This window comes from Malaclemys terrapin, chromosome 1 (genome assembly GCF_027887155.1).
Source record: "Malaclemys terrapin pileata isolate rMalTer1 chromosome 1, rMalTer1.hap1, whole genome shotgun sequence".
Lineage (NCBI taxonomy): Eukaryota > Metazoa > Chordata > Testudines > Emydidae > Malaclemys > Malaclemys terrapin.
The window spans coordinates 350,729,176-350,748,957 of record NC_071505.1 but is presented as its reverse complement, the minus strand read 5'-3'; the positions used below and the strand labels follow the sequence as shown (position 1 = coordinate 350,748,957).

Here is a 19,782-nt window from a genome sequence, read left to right as displayed (position 1 = left end):
TTATGGGCCTGTTGGGAAATTTCACCGTTCTGTTTGTTGTAGGCAAAGAGTAAACCCTGCACAAGCCAATGTACCTGCTGCTCTGCATGTTGGCGCTCACAGATATCACCTTATTGACCTGTTCATGCCAAAGTCATTGTGTATATTTTGGTTCAAGTTTCAAAAGCATTAGTGTGAAGGGCTGCCTCACCCAGATGTTCTTCTTTCATGCACTTTCTACTATGCACTCAGCCATCCTAGTGACAATGGCCTTTGATCGCTACATTGCCATATGTAACCCTCTGAGATATGCCACCATCCTCAGCAATGTTAGGGCTACTGGGTATGATAAGAGCTGCTATCTTCATTCTGCCTATGCCCCTGCTTCTGATAAGGCAGCCATTCTGGCCAACCGCATTATCCCCCACATGTACTGTGACCATATAACTGTGGCAAAGATGTCATGTGGGGACATCACAGTCAGCAAAGCGTACAGCTTAGTGTTGGCGTTTGTAATCATTGGGTTCGACGTGATGCTCATTGCCTTGACTTATGGTCTGATCATCAGGATTGTCCTCAGAATATCCTTCCAGGAAACCAACCAGAAAGCCCTCAACACCTGCACAGCCCACATCTGAGCGCTACTGATGGCTTATCCTGCTGGACTCTTCTCCACACTGGCACACCGGTTTGGCCAGGGCATCGCTCTGCACGTTCACATCATCTTGTCCAACCTCCATTTACTCATTCCTGCCATGCTCAACCCTCTCATTCATGGGGTCAAAAACAAAGAGCTTAGTGACAAACTGGTCACAAACTTCTGCAGAATGCACTCACCTCATGCTACTCACTTTAAACCTGCGTGACAAGAGAGGGTTTTGGAAATGTTACCCTTTATTTGAGGGGTGTTTACTTCTCAATGTGATCAAGCTAATCACAACCATATGATGTTCACTGTCCACAATGTATTAATAAAATAGAATTCCACATATTTAAGGGTTGATTAGAAAACAGGCTTTTAGATGCAAGGTGAAAATCTAGCAGGCAGTTTCTGCTAATCACAATGCGAGGAGTGGACAGACAAGTAAATATGTGAAAATGAGAGAAGATAAATGTATTAAAACCTTGTGTCTGGACACCTCTGATATTAGAAGTGTATAGAAAGTTAGTAAAAGTGGTGATATAGTAGGAGTCACTATGACCTCTGTGTTTTGTAGAAGTTGTAAGACCAAAGATCCATCTAACCCGGTATCCTGTCTTCCGACAGTTGCCAGTGCCAGGTGCCCTAGAGGGAATGAACAGAACAGGGAATCATCAAGTGAGTCATTTCTCCTCAATGGTGTTATCGTCCTTGAATGCTCCTTTAGAACCTCAATCATCTAGTGGCCTCACTGATTGTTTAGCAGGCTTCCCACTTCTGATGTACTTAAAAAAAAGTTTCAGAGGGGTAGCCGTGTTAGTCTGAATCTGTAAAAAAGCAACAGAGGGTCCTGTGGCACCTTTGAGACTAACAGAAGTACTGGGAGCATAAGCTTTCGTGGGTAAGAACCTCACTTCTTCAGATGCAAGTAATGGAAATCTCCAGAGGCAGGTATATATCAGTGTGGAGATAACGAGGTTAGTTCAATCAGGGAGGGTGAGGTGCTCTGCTAGCAGTTGAGGTGTGAACACCAAGGGAGGAGAAACTGCTTCTGTAGTTGGATAGCCATTCACAGTCTTTGTTTAATCCTGATCTGATGGTGTCAAATTTGCAAATGAACTGGAGCTCAGCAGTTTCTCTTTGGAGTCTGGTCCTGAAGTCTTTTTGCTGTAAGATGGCTACCTTTACATCTGCTATTGTGTGGCCAGGGAGGCTGAAGTGTTCTCCTACAGGTTTTTGTATATTGCCATTCCTGATATCTGACTTGTGTCCATTTATCCTCTTGCGTAGTGACTGTCCAGTTTGGCCAATGTACATAGCAGAGGGGCATTGCTGGCATATGATGGCATATATAACATTGGTGGACATGCAGGTGAATGAGCCGGTGATGTTGTAGCTGATCTGGTTAGGTCCAGTGATGGTGTTGCTGGTGTAGATATGTGGGCAGAGTTGGCATCGAGGTTTGTTGCATGGGTTGGTTCCTGAGTTAGAGTTGTTATGGTGCAGTGCGTGGTTGCCAGCAATGCCCCTCTGCTATGTACATTGGCCAAACTGGACAGTCACTACGCAAGAGGATAAATGGACACAAGTCAGATATCAGGAATGGCAATATACAAAAACCTGTAGGAGAACACTTCAGCCTCCCTGGCCACACAATAGCAGATGTAAAGGTAGCCATCTTACAGCAAAAAGACTTCAGGACCAGACTCCAAAAAAAAAAGTTATTACTTTTTGAGTCTTTGACTAACTGTTCCTCAAATTCTTTTTTGGCCTTCCTAATTGTATATTTCCACTTTATTTGCCAATGTTTATACTCCTTTCTATTTTCCTCACTAGGATTTAACTGCCACTTCTTAAAAGATGCCTTTTTGCCTCTCACTGCTTCCTTAACTTTGTTATTTAGCCACAGTGGTTCTTTTTTGGTTCTTTTACTAATTAGCTAATATATTGCACTTTGGCGCCGTACTCTGAAGCCATCTTGAGAGACCTTTTTCCGGACACACTTTCTCCTCATTGGGTAACCAACTGGCCACTGCAAACCTGCTGTTTGGTACTCAATTCCTTTCCAGACGTTAGGTAAATATCTCGGATGTTCTAGACCTGTTGCTTATTTCTGTGTGTGCTTCAATCTAATAAACTGCAGTGTTAGAGAAGAGCGTGCTGACTTGCATTTAATCCTTCAGACAGAATTGCCGTGTTCCCATTGATTTATTCCTGCCTGGAGTAAAATAGTTACGTTGCCCCTGTTGGAAGTTCTGAAAACCCTGATACAGACTGCTTTGTTAAACTACAACATCACCTCGAAGTCAAATAACTTACTGCTTTGTGCAGTTGATTTTGAGTCGCTTTCAGCTGGAAGTTTCAAAACATACACTAACTATTCCCGTAGTCAAAGACATCAAAAGTAGGTGTCGAGATTTCATCTTGGAGTTTGTGAAACACATGAAATAGATATTGCCATGAAATGTCAAAGTGATTAAATTGCTTGCAGTACTAAATCCTTTACGACCTAGATTGGCGGATATCTCATTTTTGCCATTGCTTTGTGGAGACCTTGGACAGTTGGAGCATCGGTCGACAGTTTTGCCCATGGTTCCTGGCCGCACACTCTGCACAACCAAACTTTTAGGTTGAAGGTCTCAAACACATGGATGCCACAGAGGACAAAGTCTTTAGTCAACTTGGCTTGTTTGCTCTTATGGAAGGTGAAGGAGGGGAAGAGAGTCTGCCCACCTTTTGTAGGGAGGCTCTTGCCCAGGAGGAGGGTGAAAAGATTTTATTTAAAATGCCAGACCCCTCTCCTGTGAATCAGGGCTTAAGGGAAAATTGGGGATCAGGTCTCCCAGAGGGGAGAGCCCCCCCAGCTAACCTTTTGGGAACAGAAAGTGGGGTGTCCAAAAGGATCTTACCAATCCAAAGGACCCCACTGAAAGATGTTGTTCTTGCTATGCTTGTAAGAGATAAAACTGTCTCTTTAAGGCAAGAAGGAAAAAATCTGCATGGGTGAAGCTTCACAAGTATGTGGGGTCCAGCCCAGAGAAATTCTAGAGGGAGGAGCTGAGGACAGGCATGGTTGCACTTCACCGTTTCCTGGCCAAAGCCTCAAACACGTGCCTGAATTAAAAGCTCTCTCCAAAGAGGCAGAAGAATCTGCATCAGAGTGACTACCAAGGTGCACAAAGTAATGGAAAAATGCAGTAGACACTAAACAAGCTAAATCATGTGATCAAAGCATGTCCACCGTAGATTTGCAGTTAATCTTGTGTCTTTTGCTAATTCATTTATGGGTTAAAACAAAGGAGTTAATACTAGTGGTAAACACTTTAAAGATGTGGGACATACCTGATTTGTGGAAGAAACTGTTGTACATGCTAGGGATGGTGACAAAACAGTCCCACAAGCATGTTACCCTGCAGTTTATACCTGGAAACAGGCTGGAAGCTTGGCACAGCAGCAAAAGCATAACAGGCCCATGATGCTATGTAGAAGGGGAAACTGAGGCACACTGCCTCATGGCATTGGTGGCTAAATGCCAAGACACCGACACTTTAACAGATATTACTGTCTGCATTCTGTTAGTGATAAAATATCCCAACCTGTTTTCAGGCACCCGGAGACCAGGAACCCCCAAACTTGCTAGAGCACTTAGGAATGACATATGGTTTAAAGATACTGAAAGGGATTGTGACCAAAGACAAACAGGGATTTTACATGTACTGCCTCCTCAGTGGATAATGTCCAAGTCTCTGGCAGTAAGTTTAGGAGGAGGGGGTGATGGTGCACCCCATAGACTTTATGGGAATATGCTTATGAATGTATATATGACATAACTGGGATATGTTTTATGCTATATATGCCATGTAACATATCTCTGTAAAGGTTATGATCTACTGAAACTATTCATCCTATTTGTATTCATGTATTATTTTTGTATTCAAGGTAATGCATGTTGGCTGTGTACTTGCTTGATTTTTAAGTAGCCTTAGTAAAGCATTTGGTCAATGTGACAAAGTTTCTCCTCTACCTTGGTGGGTCTTGTGCTTATTGGCGGATTTGCTCGCCTCACAGATTCACCATGTGGGTCGGGTAACAGCCCAGAGAACCTTCCCCTCTGGTAGAAGCCACAGTCCAGGAAAATTCCTCCTGTGTCTGATCAGGAGTTGGGAGGAACCCCGGCCCACCTTCTACTCCGGGTTCCAGCCCAGGGTCCTGTGGACTGCAACTGTCTAGAGTGCCTCCTGCTACAGCTGCATGACAGCTACAACTCCCTGGGCTACTTCCTCATGGCCTCCTCCCAACACCCTCCTTATCCTCACCACAGGACCTTTCTCCTGGTGTTTGATAATGCTTGTACTCCTCAGTCTTCCAGCAATACATCTTTTCATTCTCAGCTCCTTGTGCCTCTTACTCCCAGCTCCTCACATGCACACCATAAACTGAAGTGAGGTCCTTTTTAAACTCAGGTGCTCTGATTAGCTAGCCTGTCCTAATTGATTCTAGCAGTTTCTTAATTGGCTCCAAGTGTCTTAATTATCCGGCCTGTCTTAACTGGTTCTAGCAGGTTCCTGATTACACTAGTGCAGACCCTGCTCTGGTCACTTAGAGAACAGAAAACTACTCATCTAGTGACCAGACTCCTGTACCCCACTGGTCTGGGTCTGTCACATCAGTTTCTTGAGACAGGAATGTGCAAATTAATGCCCAGTCAAGGATCACTTAACAAACAATGGATCTTGGAAGGCTCCAATCCACATAAGAAGTCTACATGGGGATGTTCAAGGTAGCATGTGAACCATGGCTGCTACCGGTAAGTTCTGAGTCATGCATTGAAATGTGACTAGCCTATGTGACTCCAAAACTCCATATTGTAGTTGGGATTCTACACAGGGGGAGGGAGAGGTGTCCACCCACAAGAGAAAGTCTATTTAAACCCCAAGAAGCCCCCTCCATTTTGTCTTCAGCTGGCTTAAGAGAGAGCTTCTCCACACCCAAGGATACCTGAAAGAACCTGGAACAAAGGACAGTAACTACAAGGGGTGTGAGTGATTGCTGGACACAGACTAGAAGGAGACTAGTCTGTAAAAGGAAGCTTATTGGGTGAGGTTTTTATGTGTATTGAGTTTTTTTAGACATAGACTTGCGTGTTCTATTTTATTTTGCTTAGTAATTCACTTTGTTCTGTCTGCTACTACTTGGAACCACTTAAATCCTAGTTTCTGTATTTAATAAAATCACTTTTTACTCATTAATTAACCCAGAGTATGTATTAATACCTGAGGTGTGGGGGGGCAAACAGCTGTGCATTTCTCTCTCTCTCAGTGTTATAGAGGGCAAACAATTTATGAGTTTACCCTGTATAAGTTTTATACAGGGTAAAATGGATTTTGGGGGGTGGGGCGTTAGACCCTATTGGGAGTTGGGCAACTGAGTGTTAAATACAGGAGCACTTCTGTAAGTTGCTTTCAGTTAAGTCTGCAGCTTTGGGGCATGTGGTTCAGACCCTGGGTCCGTGCTGAAGTGGACTGGCGTGCCTGGCTCAACAAGAAAGGGTGCTAGAGTCCCAAGTTGGCAGGGAAAGCAGGGGCAGAAGTAATCTTGGCACATCAGTTGTCAGTTCTCAAGGGGGTTTCTGTGATCCAACCCATCACAACGGGTCACTATTAAATTTGGTTCTCTATTAAACAGAGATGCCACAGGCAGTAGAGGCTTTGGGGGATGAGGGATTCGGGTGGAGGAGAGGAGAGACTCAGCATGTGGTGGGGGGGCACAGGGTAAGTGAGTGAAAGAGAGGAGGTATTCAGTGAGTGACAGAGAGGGGGCTCACAGAGGAGGGGTTGGAGGAGAGGAGGGAGTCGGGATTCAGCAAAGGCCATGGTGACCAGTCATAGCAGGGACAGGAAGAGGTGGAGCATAGGCGGAGCCATGGACGAAAAGAGGGGAGGGGCATCAGGGCATAGAGAATGTGTGGCCATGACAGTCGAGGCGTCCACACTTTCAAATGTGGCAGGTGGGTCAGCACCAAAATGGAAGTTTAGACTCCCTTGTCCTTTATACCCTGTGCCTTTGTAAGGTGGCCATTCCGCGGCCACTTCTTATCACCTCCCTACCAATGATCTCCATCTTGCGGTAAGGTAACAGGAAGGGTGTCTGATCACCCTAAGAGACACCTTCTGGTTGCTGCAGACAGCAAGCTCTTTCTCTCTTTTTTTGTTCAGCAACTGCCTCTTCCTGTGGTAGTCCAAACTGCAAATAAGGGGGATCAATTAAGCCCAGCATGCATATGAGAGATGAGTGCTTCCTTCTCAGGCTGTCCCTGCTACAGAACCTCCCTGCCCTAAGTAAGTGATCTTTGGGCTGTTGTTCATTGAGTCATAGAAGATTAGGGTTGAAAGAGACCTCAGGAGGTCATCTAGTCCAACTGCCTGCTCAAAGCAGGACCAACCTTAACTAAATCATCCCAGCCAGGGCTTTGTCAATCTGGGCTGGAACAAAACCTGTTAGGATGGAGATTCCACCATTTCCCTAGATAACCAAGGGGGGGACTCTACCTTCCCTCAACTCATCTCCCCTGGAGCTGCCAGTAGCAGGTCTGCTCTCCTCCCTGGTCAGCCACAAAAGGAGCTGCTCCACTGCCTTTTTGCCTTTCTCAAGCACTTCTCTTCAGACTGCCCCATTTTCCTGATAATTTAATTGTTAAATCTTTGGCTTCTTTGAACCCCATTTGAAATGTAGCTACAAGTTCAGTGGCTTTTGGAAGTAATACTGCTGCTTTGAATAGGTCTTTGTCTCTGGGTTGTTGCAGTTTTCAAACAGAATTTACCGTTTCCAGAATCTTTCTTTGGAGCACAATGCGAAAAACGAAACTAACCTGAGAGGAAATGTTAGCCTGAGATAAAATTGTGGGTCCAAATTTTTGATACTCTGGATACTCTTAAATCTTATAGCAATAGGTGTAAACATAGGAGAAAGAGACAGTGTTTTACATCTGCCCACAAGCAGACTGGGTGAGAAAACGTAAAAGAGGGAAATAAAGTGTTACTGGGAATGGTGGGACTGTCATATAGAAGCGCACACTCGAAGACTCCCTGAACTCTTAAGGCAAGATCAAGCAGCCAGTTAGGAGGAGCAAGGAGGACTGGGGGTGGGGAGGGATAAGAAACACTAAACGCCAAAGAAAAGCTTGGCCTTGGCCGGAACACAACCTCACTCCTTACACATCCCTTGGAGTATATAAGAGGTGGGACAAAGACCCCATGTCATGAATCTCCAGAATGGAACAGGATCATAAGTTGTAAGGGTTGTGACTAGAGGTGTGCAGTGAGTGTGTATTTGGGCCTGCAAAGGAGGCGGAGACAGGAATAGGGAATGGGAAATGAGACTGCGGAATCGGTATTGGGAGTAAGGAACAGGGAAATGGGAAATGGGGAACGGGGACACAGGGTAAAAGCTCTGTCATGTCAGAAGTGGGAAGGGAGACACAGGGTAAAGGCTCTGCATCATCAGAGCTGGGAACGGAACCTTGGGGAACAGACTCTATCGGTGCATAGAGATAAGCCCGACTGGCGTGAAGGGCTTTGGAATATGCTGGCTTGGAAACTAACCCCAATAAGCATCATATTGTCTGCATTCGGGACGTCTGGTCTGCTCTCTGTCTGTGTGACAAGAACCAGGGGAGAGGGTGAAGGGAAAAGCGTACAGACAGGAACAAGTAATTCATACTGGTGGTTGATAAAATGTGTAGTCAATTCCTTGACCATTTATTAAGAAATATGTTCAAAAGGCAAAATAAACAATGTCAGGTTTACTACTCAACACCCATAATAAAATAGCACTGGAAGAAGGTTTTATAGGATACTAGTCTCTGGAAAGCCATCTCATGCAGTGATGTTACATTCGCCTTAGGCAGAAAGTGTGCTCCTCAATATTACACATTTCGGCTTTTATCATTTATATGACGATCTCTCAAGTTACATGTCTCTTTACATGTCAGTAGAATTAAACCCATCAGTTTGTCCCAGGTCCCTACTATAATGGGGAACTATTGTGGGGAACTTTCCTGGCTTCTGAACTAGGCCAGAGCAATTGGCTAGGGCAACAGTCTGAGTCCCCACTCCCACTCCCACTCCGGCTCTGCTCTGCCTTCTGCATCTCTGACCCTTGTGTTTATGGCTGATGCTGCTTTACCTCCACTTCAACTTGAGCTGGGGAGGTTAGCCAGAGTGCTACTGAATTAATAGCCCGAAATCACTTATATACGACCCCAAAAGTATCCCATCTATTTCTTGAAACAAAAGGGTTGCTGTTGTTTTTTTATGAACGTATTAGATACCTGGTAAAGGTTTGAGATAAAAAGAAAGCTGCAAAATCCAGTAGGTGTTAGTACACATTAGCAACAACGCTATGAGATGTCAATCAAATTCAAAATCACGCCTCCCCTCCCCCTTGCTGGTATTTGTATCCTGACTCAGGGTTGGCAAGTGTTTCAAACAAAATGCATTGAATAATGGTTTAAAAATGGGCAAAAAGTAGCCCAAAACAAAGGAGTGACCAGTGGAATCATTTCTTACATTGGTGTAAACTCTCCCATAACATATTTGGCGTCGTTGCATCTATGCACTCACAGTGTGACAGGTTGGATCACAGAAACCCTCTTGGGACTGCCAACTGATGTGACAAGACTACTTCTGCCCATGCTTTCCTGCCCTGGCAGCTTGGGACTTCAGTGCCCTGCCTGGTTTGAGCCAGACCCGCTAGCCTGCTGCAAACCCAGACCCAGGTCTGACCCATGTCCCCTCACAATTGTAGGCTTATTTGAAAGCAGCTTAAGAAGTGTTCCTGTCTTTAACACTCAGATGCCCAACTCCCAATGGGGTCCAAACGAACAAAGTGAATTACCAAGTAAAATAAAATAAAACACGCAAGTCTGAGTCTAATACAGTAAGAAAACTGAATACAGATAAATCCTCACCCTCAGAGGTGTTACAGTAAACTTCCTTTTACAGACTAGTCTCCTTCTAGTCTGGGTCCAGCAATCACGCCCCCCCCCCTGAAGTTACTGTTCTTTTTTCCAGTTTCTTTCAGGTATCCTTTGGGGGTGGAGAGGCTATCTCTTGAGCCAGCTGAAGACAAAATGGAGGGGTCTCCCCAGAGTTTAAATAGACTTTCTCTCGTAGGTGGACACCTCTCCCTGTGTAGAATCGCAATTACAATATGGAATATTGGAGTCACATGGGCCAAGAACTTACAGGTAGCAGTCATGGTTCACATGCTACCTTGAACATCCTCAAGTAGACTTCTTATGTGGATTGGAACATTCCAAGATCCATTGTTCATTAAGTGCTTCTTGATTGGGCACTTAATTTGCACATTCCTTTCTCAAGAAACTGACCAAAAGCTTTACTAAGGCTACTTAAAAGTCAAGCAAATACACAGACAACCTGCATAACTTTGAATACAAAAATGATACATACATACAAATAGGATTAATAGATTAAGAAGATCATAACCTTTACAGTGATATGTTACATGGCATATGTAGCATAAAACATATCCCAGTTATGTCATATATACACATTCATAAGCATATTTCAATAAAGTCTTATGGGGTGCACCATCACACCCTCCTCCTGAACTTACTGACAGAGACTTGGACACTTTCCATGGTGGAGGAAGTACATGTAAAATCCCTGTTTGTCTTTGGTCATACTCCCTTTCAGTATCTTTAAACCATATGATGTCATTAATAAGTGTTCTAGCAAGTTTTGGGGTTCCTGGTCCCCTGGGTGCCTGAAAACAGGTTGCAGACAGCAATATCTGTTGAAGTGTAGGTGTCTTGGCACTTAGCAACCAATGCCATGAGGTGGTGTACCTCAGTTTCCCCTTCTACACAGCAGCATAGGCCTGTTACGCTTAACCACCCTGTTAACGCTTAACCACCCTACGCTTAACCAACAAAGTTAAGGAAGCAGTGAGAGGCAAAAAGGCATCCTTTAAGAAGTGGAAGTTAAATCCTAGTAAGGAAAATGGAAAGGAGCATAAACATTGGCAAATGAAGTGTAAAAATACAATTAGGAAGGCCAAAAAAGCATTTGAGGAACAATTAGTCAAAGACTCAAAAAGTAATATCAATTTTTTTTAAAGTACATCAGAAGTGGGAACCCTGCTAAACAAGCAGGGAGGCCACTGGATGATTGAGGTTCTAAAGGAGCACTCAAGGACGATAAGGCCATTGTGGAGAAAAGAAATAAATTCTTTGCATCGGTCTTCACGGCTGAGGATCTGAGGGAGATCCCGAAACCTGAGCCATACATTTTAGGTGACAGATCTGAGGAACTGTCCCAAATTGAGGTGTCATTAGAGGAGGCTTTGGAACAAATTGATTAATTAAACAGCAATAAGTCACCAGGGCCAGATGGGATTCACCCAAGAGTTCTGAAGGAACTCAAATGTGAAATTGCAAGCTACTAACTGTAGTCTGTAAACTATCATTTAAATCAGCTTCTGTACAAAATGACTGGAGGATAGCTAATGTTATGCCAATTTTAAAAAGAGGTCCAGAGGTGACCCAGGCAATTACAGGCCTGTAAGCCTGATTTCATTACCAGGCAAACTGGTTGAGACTATAATAAAGAACAATATTGTCTGACATATAGATGAACATAATTCATTGAGGAAGAGTCAACATGGTTTTAGTAAAGGGAAATCATGCCTCACAATCTACTAGAATTCTTTGAGGGGGACAAGAAGCATGTGGACCAAGGGGATCCAGTGGATATGCATCTGAAGAAGTGAGGTTCTTACCCCCAAAGGTTTATGCTCCCAATACTTCTGTTAGTCTTAAAGGTGCCACAGGACCCTCTGTTGCTTTTTACAGATTCAGACTAACATGGCTAACCCTCTGATACTTGACACCAGTGGATATAGTGTACTTAGATTTTCAGAAAGCCTTTGACATAGTCCCTCACCAAAGGCTCTTATGCAAAGTAAGCTGCTACGCGATAAGAGGGAAGGTGTTCTCGTGGATTGGTAACTAGTTAAAAGATAGGAAACAAAGGGTAGGTTTAAATGGTTGGTTTTCAGAATGTAGAGAGGTAATTAGTGGTGTCTCCCAGGGGTCTATTTTGGGACTGGTCCTATTAAACATATTCATAAAGGATCTGGGAAAAGGGTAAACAGTGAGGTGGCAAAATTTGCAGATGATACAAAACTATTAAAGATAGTTAAGACCCATGCAGCCTGCGAAGAGCTACAAAGGGATCTCTCAAAACTGGGTGACTGGGTAACAAAATGGCAGATTAAATTTAATGCTGATAAATGCAAAGTAATGCACACTGGAAAGCATAGATTCATAGATTCATAGATTATAGGACTGGAAGGGACCTCGAGAGGTCATCGAGTCCAGTCCCCTGCCCGCATGGCAGGACCAAATACTGTCTAGACCATCCCTGATAGACATTTATCTAACCTACTCTTAAATATCTCCAGAGACGGAGATTCCACAACCTCCCTAGGCAATTTGTTCCAGTGTTTAACCACCCTGACAGTTAGGAACTTTTTCCTAATGTCCAACCTAGACCTCCCTTGCTGCAGTTTAAACCCATTGTTTCTGGTTCTATCCTTAGAGGCTAAGGTGAACAAGTTCTCTCCCTCCTCCTTATGACACCGTTTTAGATACCTGAAAACTGCTATCATGTCCCCTCTCAGTCTTCTATTTTCCAAACTAAACAAACCCAATTCTTTCAGCCTTCCTTCATAGGTCATGTTCTCAAGACCTTTAATCATTCTTGTTGCTCTTCTTTGGACCCTTTCCAATTTCTCCACATCTTTTTTAAAATGCGGTGCCCAGAACTGGACACAATACTCCAGCTGAGGCCTAACCAGAGCAGAGTAGAGCGGAAGAATGACTTCTCGTGTCTTGCTCACAACACACCTGTTAATGCATCCCAGAATCATGTTTGCTTTTTTTGCAACAGCATCACACTGTTGACTCATATTTAGCTTGTGGTCCACTATAACCCCTAGATCCCTTTCTGCCGTACTCCTTCCTAGACAGTCTTTTCCCATTCTGTATGTGTGAAATTGATTTTTCCTTCCTAAGTGGAGCACTTTGCATTTGTCTTTGTTAAACTTCATCCTGTTTACCTCAGCCCATTTCTCCAATTTGTCCAGATCATTTTGAATTATGACCCTGTCCTCCAAAGTAGTTGCAATCCCTCCCAACAATACCTATAAAATGATGGGGTCTAAATTAACCACTCAAGAAAGAGATCTTGGAGTCACTGTGGTTAGTTCTCTGAAAACATCCACTCAGTGAGCAGCAGCAGTCAAAAAATCTAACAGAATGCTGGGAATAATTAAGAAAGGGATAGATAATAGGACAGAAAATATCGTGTTGCCACTATATAAATCTATCTTGAATATCGTGTGCAGATGTGGTCACCCCATCTCAAAAAGCGATATTGGAATTGGGAAAGTTTCAGAAAAGGCAACAAAAATGATTAGGAGTATGGAAAAGCTTCAGTATAAGAAGAGATTAACAAGACTGGGACTTTTCAGCTTGGAAAAGAGATGGCTAAGGGGAGATATGATTGAGGTCTATAAAATCATGACCGGTGTAGAGAAAGTAGATAAGAAAGTGTTTATTACTTCTCATAACATTAGAACTAAGGGTCACCAAATGAAATTAATAGGCAGCAGGTTTAAAATAAATAAAAGGAAGTATTTCCTCACACAACTCACAGTCAACCTGCAGACCTCCTTGCCAGAGGATCTTGTGAAGGCCAAGAATAAAACAGGGTTCAAAAAGAACTAGATAAGTTCATGGAGGATAGGTCCACCAATGCCTATTAGCCAGAATGGGCATAAATGGAGTCCTTAGCCTCTGTTTGCCCAAAGCTGAGAATGAGCAACAGGAGATGAATCACTTGATGTTTACCTCTTCTGTTCATTCCCTCTGGGCTAAATGAACCTTTGGTCTCACCCAGACGAGCAATTTTTATGTTCTTAATCTTTTATAACTTCTACAAAACACAGAGGTCATAATGACCCCCACTGGGTCATCGCTTTTACTTACTTTCTATTAACGTCTAGTATCAGAGGTGTCCAGACTTAAGCTTTTCATCCATTTACCTTCTCTCTTTCTCACTTATTTCCTTATCTGTGCACTCCTCCCATTGCAATTAGCAGAAACTGCCTGCTAGATTTTCACCTTGAATCTAAAAGCCTGCTTTCTAATCAACCCTTAACTATGTGGTGTTCTATTTTATTAATACATTGTGGACAGTGAACATCATATGGTTATGATTTGTTTGATCACATTTGGGGTAAACACCCCTCAAAAAAGGGTAAGAGTGTATTTCCAAAACCCTCTCTTGTCACTCAGGTTTAAAGTCAGTAGCATGTGGTGAGTGCATTCTGCAAATGTTTTTGACCACTTTGTCACGAAGCTCTTTGGTTTTGACCCCATAAATGATAGGGTTGAGCATGGGGGGAATGAGGTAATGGAAGTTGGACAAGATGACGTGAACATGCAGAGCGATGTCCTCACCATACCGGTGTGCCAGTGTGGAGAAGAGTCCAACAGGATAAGCCATCAGTAGCGCACAGATGTGGGCTGTGCAGGTGTTGAGGGCTTTCTGGTTGGCTTCCTGGGAGGAGAGTCTGAGGACAGTCCTGATGATCAGACCATAGGACAAGCCAATGAGCGTCACGTCGAACCCAATGACTAAAAACGCCAACACCAAGCCATACATTCTGCTGCCTGTGTTGTCCCCACACAAAACCTTTGCCACAGCGATGTGGTCACAGTATGTGTGGGGGATAATGCGGTTGACACACAATGGCTGCCTGCTCACAAGCAAGGGCATAGGCAGGATGAAGAGAACAGCTCTTATCATACCAAGTAGCCCTAGCTTAGCTATTCGTGCGTTGCTGAGGATGGTGGCATATCTCAGAGGGTTACATATGGCAACGTAGCGATCAATGGCCATTGTCACTAGGACAGCTGAGTGCATTGTAGAAAATGCATGAAAGAAGAACATCTGGGTGAGGCAACCCTTCACAGTAATGCTTGTCAAATTAAACCAAAATATACACAGTGCCTTTGGCACGAAGGAGGTAGATGTGCCAATGTCTGCGAGTGCCAGCATGCAGAGCAGCAGATACATCGGCTTGTGCAGGGTCTGCTCTTTTCCTACAACAAACAGAACTGTGATATTTCCCAACAGGGCCATAATGTAGACCATAAAGAAAGGGATGGAAATCCAGATGTGGGCATCTTCCAGGTTAGGGATGCCAGCTAGGATTAATATTGAAGAGTCGTAGGGGGTGAAGTTGAAATCTGCCATGAGGTAGCCGATGCGTCAATCAGGCTCAAAAATACTTAAGGTTCCTGTGAAGGGAGAGAAGCACAGTGAGGGGGGTTGCACAGTTTATAACACATAGTTATAAAAAATCTAGAAAGGGGGTTAACCAGCTAGGTGGAATATTTACAGATGGCACCACATTATTTTGGCCATAGTTAACTGCAGAAAAGTCCTTAGAGGGAGCTAACCAAATCAGTGAATGGGCAAAATGCTGGCAGATGAACTTTGGTGTCACTAACTGCAATGTGTTTGTCCATTGGAGGGAAACACTTGAATTCCTCAAACACCTAACAAGGTTCTAATTTAAATGTACGAGCCCAGGACAGGGATGTAGGTGTCGTGGTAGACAGCTCTGGGAAACTCTAACCACAGTACAAGCACAGAGAAAATACTAAGAAAATCACTGGTATCCTGGAGGAGTGGGGTGGGAAATATTGCAGAAATTACAATGCCATGAGATCAATCAAGTAAATAGTTCACGCTCCTCTGGACTCCTCTGTGTAGTACTCGGCACCCTTCTCACACAGGGTATTGCAGAGCTAGAGGGATTGAGGCAAGGGCAAGGAGAATGCTCAAGGGCCCTTGAAAACTCTCATACAGAGAGTTTGAAATCACTGGGAATATTACCTTACAAAGCACATGAATTAGAGGCAACATGAGAAAAGTCTGTAAAATACTGACTGGTACAGATTATATTGAGAATGTGTTCCCCTGTCTTATAACACAAGACCAAGAGGGTATTCAATTACAGTAAAATATGGGAAATTCACAATCTGAAATACTGACTGGCTGATAAGTAGTTGAGGCCATGAGTTAAGCAAGAATCAGGAAGAATTTGGACATTAACATGCATAGTGATACTATCCAGTCATAATTCTTACAGCTAAATAAATATTTTGGAAAGCCCATATGCCCATGTGTTTCAGGGCACAAGCCAATCTCTAGGTGTTAGGCATTAGGGTGACAGCATCATCGTGGTCAAGTCACCCTCCCACCCCCATCAGTCTACTGCTTGGTGTCTTAAACCTTCTTCTGCAGAATTTGTGTTTGTCACATGGTTTCTATGTAAGTAACAAGAGAAGCCATATAGCTGCCTGCCTTGGCATTTGCCACTCATGTGTGATATATCTGACCGACTGGTGAGACACATTCAATGATTACACCTCAGCTAAGGGAGCAGGTGTGACAGGAGGCACCTCACCCCCTGCAGAGGAAGAGCTGTGGGGAGTGTGGGATGGAGCTGAGATTGACGGATCCAAGTATTAGTGGGGAGCACAGGGCAGACACTGCCGACGAGCGTGCTGTTGGAATTGGGGCAGCCTGGGATGTGGAAGGAGAGTATGCAGAGGGGGGTCAGAGTATAATGGGAGATTTGAAAAGGTGAGGAGCAAACTGTGACAGGATTATCTCTGGTGCCACCTGGAGCTGGGGTTCCACCGAGCCCTCTGACTCATCACCCTGAGCTCCCTCTCTCAATGTGCTGTTGTGACCTACTAAAGATCCACTCCCAGTCCTGCACCTCCATCTGCGTTGCCACAGGCAGGGACATACCCAGCTGCAGTTACATACAGTCTCTGCATGGACCAACAACAGAATGGTTACAGCCAAAATAACCACCAGCTCCCTAGCCTAGGACCCCAGAGCTGTACCGGCTTGACCTGGTCCAGACGCCAACCAGTATGAATTTCATTCCTGGTTTGTCTCTCCCTGAATGTGGGGAGCACAGTGCACACTTTTGGTAACCAAGCGGATATTCCACCGCCCTCCCCAGACATTTCACTTAACGGCATCCTGGGTTTAGATTAAAACATCAAACAACTTTGTCAATTACACCTTTGGTTTCTCGGTTTTCCATACAGGTTAGAAATCCCTTTGGCTGGGGTCCAGCACTTCCCCTCAGTCAGGCTTATTTCCTCAGGTGTTTCCCATCCTCTTGTGTGGAGAATGAAGAACCAGCGATGATGTCAATCCCTGATTTTAGCTTTAGCATACAGCGGGAACCCTTTCTTTCAAAACTTGGTACCTTTCCCACAAACTGCTCTGGGAAGCAACTCTGCAAAATGGAGTGCAGAACTATGTGGCCTAGTCACATGCCCTTGTAGAGTCATAGCATCTATTATTTATAAGCTGTCTGGAGCATTGTCAGGAAGCTTCCTAAGGCCTATTGTCTTCCCTATTGGCACATTTCCCTGAATAGGCCCTTCCCAACCACCTGTCTAGACTGAAACCAACTTTTCTAGTGGGCATTACAAAGGTGTAACTACAATTGAAAAACAGATACGTAGTCAATATTCATGACTTCAGGTACACAAATGATACATGCATACAAATAGGATAATCATATTCAGAACATCATAACTTTTCCAATGACATCTTACAAGACACATCTTACATGAAAATTTTCATAAATATGCTATGATCACATCATAATAATATCATTATGAAACATAGGGGCTGCAGTGTCACACAACGATCAATTGTTCTTTCTACCGGTGTAATGTCTGAAGTTACACAGCATCAACAACAGTTGGAAATAAAACTGAGTAACCGTTGTGACACACAGGCTGCAGTTCTGTGACTTGCCAGGGCAAGGGAGACCCATAGACCAGCACAAATGCACTCAGGGCCAGGAAAGTTCCCAGCACAGGCCTTGGACCAACAATTAGAAAGAAAAATTTAATTTCAGCAGTACTTCTCACCTGGCATGCATATACCAACTGGCTGTCCCCACAACCCTCAGTTCTTTCCGATTCTGTGTACACACCCTGCTCACCCTCAGCTTCCATTCAATGTGACTGCACAGAGTTGCACATACAGTTACATTTATATAATTGGGTTTTATTATTAAACCAAAAACTTGCTTCTTGTAACACCACAACTGTTACCTGTACCATTTCCACAACTCCCAAATGTTTACTTTCCTCCAAACTTTGTATTATTAATTCATGCAAAAGGTATTTGTAACTTTTTCCTTACTTTTTTAAATCACTCACTCCTACATTTAGTTTTTTAAGGCAGTGCAATTTGTTTGTAACAACGGAGCCACCAAGTACAATTATTGCCACACAGCTGCCTTAAGCTGTGCTGTTTTTACCTTGAGACTGTTTAAAAGGCAGTAAAACATTTGTTTTCATGGTTGCCCATGGATCTGTTACTCCAAAAATTCCAGGGGAATACAGCAGCCCTTTATACAAAACTAAACAAAAAAACAAAAACATTTCACATAAGTATTCAAAGTCCCCTCCGTAAAACTTTAGAAAAACAGAAGTGTGGAAAGGTGGAGGGAGCAGAGGGGGAAGAGGTAGAAAGAAACCAATTAAGCCTGTCAGGTCAGTTTAAAGTACAGGCTACGGGCAGCAAATTAAGTAAACTGAGAGAGAAGAAGGAAAAGAAGAGAAGGATATAGTTACCTCTGAGCCAAGAGTAGGCTCCCCGGGTTGAAACAGTTGGATACCCTCACCCCCAGGTTCTCAGCCTGGCTCTGGGAGAAGAGTGGGGGTCATTCCCTGCTCCTGCAAACCTGGCCATTTTTCACTTTGAAACCTTTTCTTATTTCCTCCACTCCCCCATGACCAAGTCCCAGCTCCTGTCTCTAAAGGTGGTCTGTTAACTCTGCTTCTGACTCTAAACCCTGTTGTGCCAGATTATTTTTAACCTCCCCTTAACTTATTTATACCCCTTCAGCAGCCCTTGCTGAAGCAGCACCAAACTTGAAAGATTACTGGCAGCTTCCCATAATGCTGCCCTTCCTTCAAACCTCTCACAAGTGGACTGAAGTGCCTCCTTTCCCTGGAAAGCATTTAGTTTCAATGGGCAGGGACCTTCTTTCACTGCCTATATACCAAAGGAGGGTGGGCTCCTTAGCTCCCCCCATCCCACTGGGTCCCCTAACACTGCCCCCATCTCCTTTTTATTCTCATCCCAGGCTAACCCCTGCGCCTGGTATGGGCCCTGTTTCTTCCTTATCCATTTATCCAAAAAATCCTTTACCCTGGCTTGCCAGAACCCGCAACTACCATCATGAGAGTTCGCTATACCTCCTCCAAGCAGCTGCGCGGACTGTTGTAGAGGGGGACTTACAGGCTGCCACTCACCTATCCGATGCGATGCACCTGAGTCAATGGCACCAAGATATTAGGGGGCTTATTCCTTCACCCTCTCACTTCCCTGGTCCTTCTCGCATGAACAAAGAGCAACAATACACGAAGTCGGAAGGTGCAAACAATTCGATTTTTATTGGGGTGAACTTTTAGCAAGCATGATTCCAGTTTCCTTCCTCAGTGTCCCCCTTCCCAGCACTGATATAACAGAGCCTTGCCTGTGTCCCCGTTCCCAGTTCCTGTTCCCATTCCCCCACTTAGCAAAACATAATTTCAATTCCCCCATTCCCTGTTCCCATTTCTCCCCTTACTTCCTGATTGACTGCAGACTATATAGTAAAACTTGAGTTCAGCTTAGCTATACCTTAACCAATTATTTTACTGAAATTTAACTAACCAATCCTAACACATTGTAACATAGTTATTTAACCAATTATATCCCACCACCTTAATTGGTTTACACCCAACAAAATAATGATACAGGAGACAGAAACAATCACAGAACCAGGAAGAGATTATACAGACAAACAATAGGGAAGTGGAGACTACAGTGATAGAACAATACAGAAATGAGGATTTTACATTCCAGCTATTGATAAGTGAGTTTTTTTCCAGGCAGGATGCTATTAAACTAAGTTTTCTTTTACATCTTCTAGGCTTTTCCCTTTCTCTGGAGGTGACAGAAATATCAGGACAGGAT

The 19,782-nt window shown here is 43.9% G+C and overlaps 1 protein-coding gene across 2 annotated transcripts in view; it reads right to left on the bottom strand.

Moving 5' to 3' along the window:
- LOC128830259 (olfactory receptor 52P1-like) overlaps window positions 1–18,686 on the bottom strand; it is a 45,273-nt gene extending 26,587 nt beyond the window's left edge. Inside the window, exons 1-2 of one of the 2 annotated variants that reach the window (XM_054016048.1) lie at window positions 18,393–18,686; window positions 12,024–15,008 (exon numbers count right to left, since the gene is read on the bottom strand). In XM_054016048.1, coding sequence (XP_053872023.1) covers window positions 13,993–14,964 — 972 coding nt within the window. In that variant the 5' untranslated portion in view covers window positions 14,965–15,008; window positions 18,393–18,686 and the 3' untranslated portion in view covers window positions 12,024–13,992. Of the gene's footprint in view, window positions 1–12,023; window positions 15,009–18,392 lie in introns of those variants that run through there. The other variant, XR_008443559.1, reaches the window with a different exon arrangement.
- Between the last annotated feature and the right edge of the window lie 1,096 nt (window positions 18,687–19,782).